Here is a 2,253-nt window from a genome sequence, read left to right as displayed (position 1 = left end):
ATCTGAGGTCAAAAACCACAGTCACAATCACCTACCTAATACTTGTACGGCGGTGAACACATAGGCCTTAACTTGAGGAAGTTTCGGATGACCTAGAACATCGTAAACCTTGTAAATTTGGTGTAGCTGTATAGCTGACTTCATAACGATTCCAAAACACTATAAATTTGTATAGTTAAGATAATTTTTTATAAAAATATAGGCCATGTCTCCCATATAGCCAAAATCCCATAAGCCCTGTACCTCGCATATGCAACTCTTGCGACAAAACCGAATCAGGTGGAATGACTCGTATATGCAAAGTTGCATATGCGAGGCGCTCCTATGCGAGGTTTGACTGTAGTTTCCTTTGGGCTACCAGAACACGCTCCAATCGACATATTTGTATTTTTGTGAATTCCCTGCCAATAATTAATATTGTTAATTTCAGGTATTAATGCTATGGAATTATCTTAAGCAACCATGCGCACCCTCTTGTTGTTTCTGCTCCCACAGATACATGTGCGCATGGTTGCTTAAGTTTTTTTTTCGGTTTCAGAACAAATTCTTTGTAACCCGACAGTACAGTAAAATTTTAACGTCCACCGTGTCCTGCTTCCAGACCTCTATGGTCATCCGCCACAGACCGGTAGGAACTACCGGAGGAATGAAGGAAGCATCCGGTGTGAGATCTTTGACCCAGTATTCCCCCTTGGGAAACGGACAAAACTCGGTGGCACCTTTGGGAACCTGCGGCGCGTTTGACTTATTTGCCCAAATATACTGGAATTCCGTGTACTCTTCCACCATATACCGGCACACCTTCTTCCGAGGAAGCTTCATCGGATACTCGTTGAACTGGTTATTGCCAAGCGAGCTGTACGCAAAAGACGCGGAAACCTAACGAATTTAAAAAAAAACTTAGAGATACCAGCATATCTTTGTGAATCTCCGTACTAACCTCGAAAGAAGTATCCAAATCCTTCAGCAGAGTGGCCGTTCCGTTGAGGCTATGCGTTGTGCGGTTCAATTTTCGGACGCGAATTCGACAATCTAAGAAGTTTTCTCCAATGTGTTCGACTCGTTCCAGTTGCAGTTCCAGCGATTGAGCTGATGCAGAACATTCTGGGTAGCAAATCACAAATACAAGACTGGCCACAACCAGCAACAAGTGACTTGATTTGATCATGACTGAACGCTGTTTGAACGGAATTGATGGCATGCCAGTTTTGTGTAACAATCTCTATCTCGTGCATCAACGTTCGTGTTAATGACTTTGTTGATAAGTCATTCTATATATTGTGTACAGAAAAAAAAATCAATTCTCGTAATCGTGGATAAACAACTTAAGGCAATCGGGAATCACTAAGAAAACCTTTAATTATTCTAAACGTTTATAGTGCAGATCTATCAATGTTGAAGAACGTTTACATTTTAAGGGTTTTTTACGGTGTAAACGATTTATTATTTTTCGATTGAACAGTATTTAGGATTGAAATAAACTTTCCGCGAGCAACTGATTACAATATATTTGAACACTAAAAATCGCCAACTTCTCCAATTATACTGTTCATTTATGTATTAGGATGTAACAAAAATGACTTTTTGGCGGGCATTCAGGGGTTGGTTCCGGTGTTCGTACTGAGCCCAAATCCAAAATATGAGCTTGATTGGACGTAACAGGAGCTGGCGCTCCGCCCTTCAATTTTAAATGGGAATTAACCCGTAGAAATACATTTTTCCAAAAATGTATAATTTTAAAGCACTTTGGCCACCCATGCGTTTATCATAAACATCACTGGCGTGTAGGCCAGATCCTTGCGCATCTTTTAGTATATATAACATTGAAGTTTTTCCCCCTTCCTTTTCCACATAATCGAATGGTTAACAGTTATCGTTCAAAGAATTTTTGAACAATTCATGAATTTTTTTATTAATCCAAATGAATGGCCACTTTTTAGTTAAAGTCAACTTAATTCAATAAACAACAACATCCATTCCAGGTATTTGTACTTCTTGTTCTAACGACTTCTGGATTTTCCTAACCATATGACGAACAGTAGTTGTTCCATTAATTGTTGAGAAATTGTTTGAACCATTCAGACTTACGAAAATTTTCACAAAATTTCATTTAGCTTAATCATACTGGGAATTGTTACTTTTTTTTCTAACAATGGATGTGTTGAATAATTCTAACAATATGACGAATAGTCATCATTCCAAGAATTGTCAAAGAATTGTTTGAACCATTAGACTTTGCCGAAATAAGTGTCA

General features: G+C 38.5%; 1 protein-coding gene across 1 annotated transcript; it reads right to left on the bottom strand.

The window, feature by feature from the left end:
- Positions 1-347: 347 nt before the first annotated feature.
- Positions 348-1,181, bottom strand: LOC120412377 (uncharacterized). Its single transcript, XM_039572803.2, has 2 exons — positions 941-1,181; positions 348-879 (listed from the first exon to the last, which is right to left on the bottom strand). Exons 1-2 carry the CDS (start codon positions 1,166-1,168, stop codon positions 535-537), a joined length of 573 nt encoding a protein of 190 aa, XP_039428737.1. The 5' UTR covers positions 1,169-1,181; the 3' UTR covers positions 348-534.
- Positions 1,182-2,253: the final 1,072 nt, after the last annotated feature.

The sequence above is a fragment of the Culex pipiens genome, chromosome 3 (assembly GCF_016801865.2).
Source record: "Culex pipiens pallens isolate TS chromosome 3, TS_CPP_V2, whole genome shotgun sequence".
NCBI classification, from domain to species: Eukaryota; Metazoa; Arthropoda; class Insecta; order Diptera; family Culicidae; genus Culex; species Culex pipiens.
This window is presented reverse-complemented; position numbering and strand designations above follow the sequence as displayed.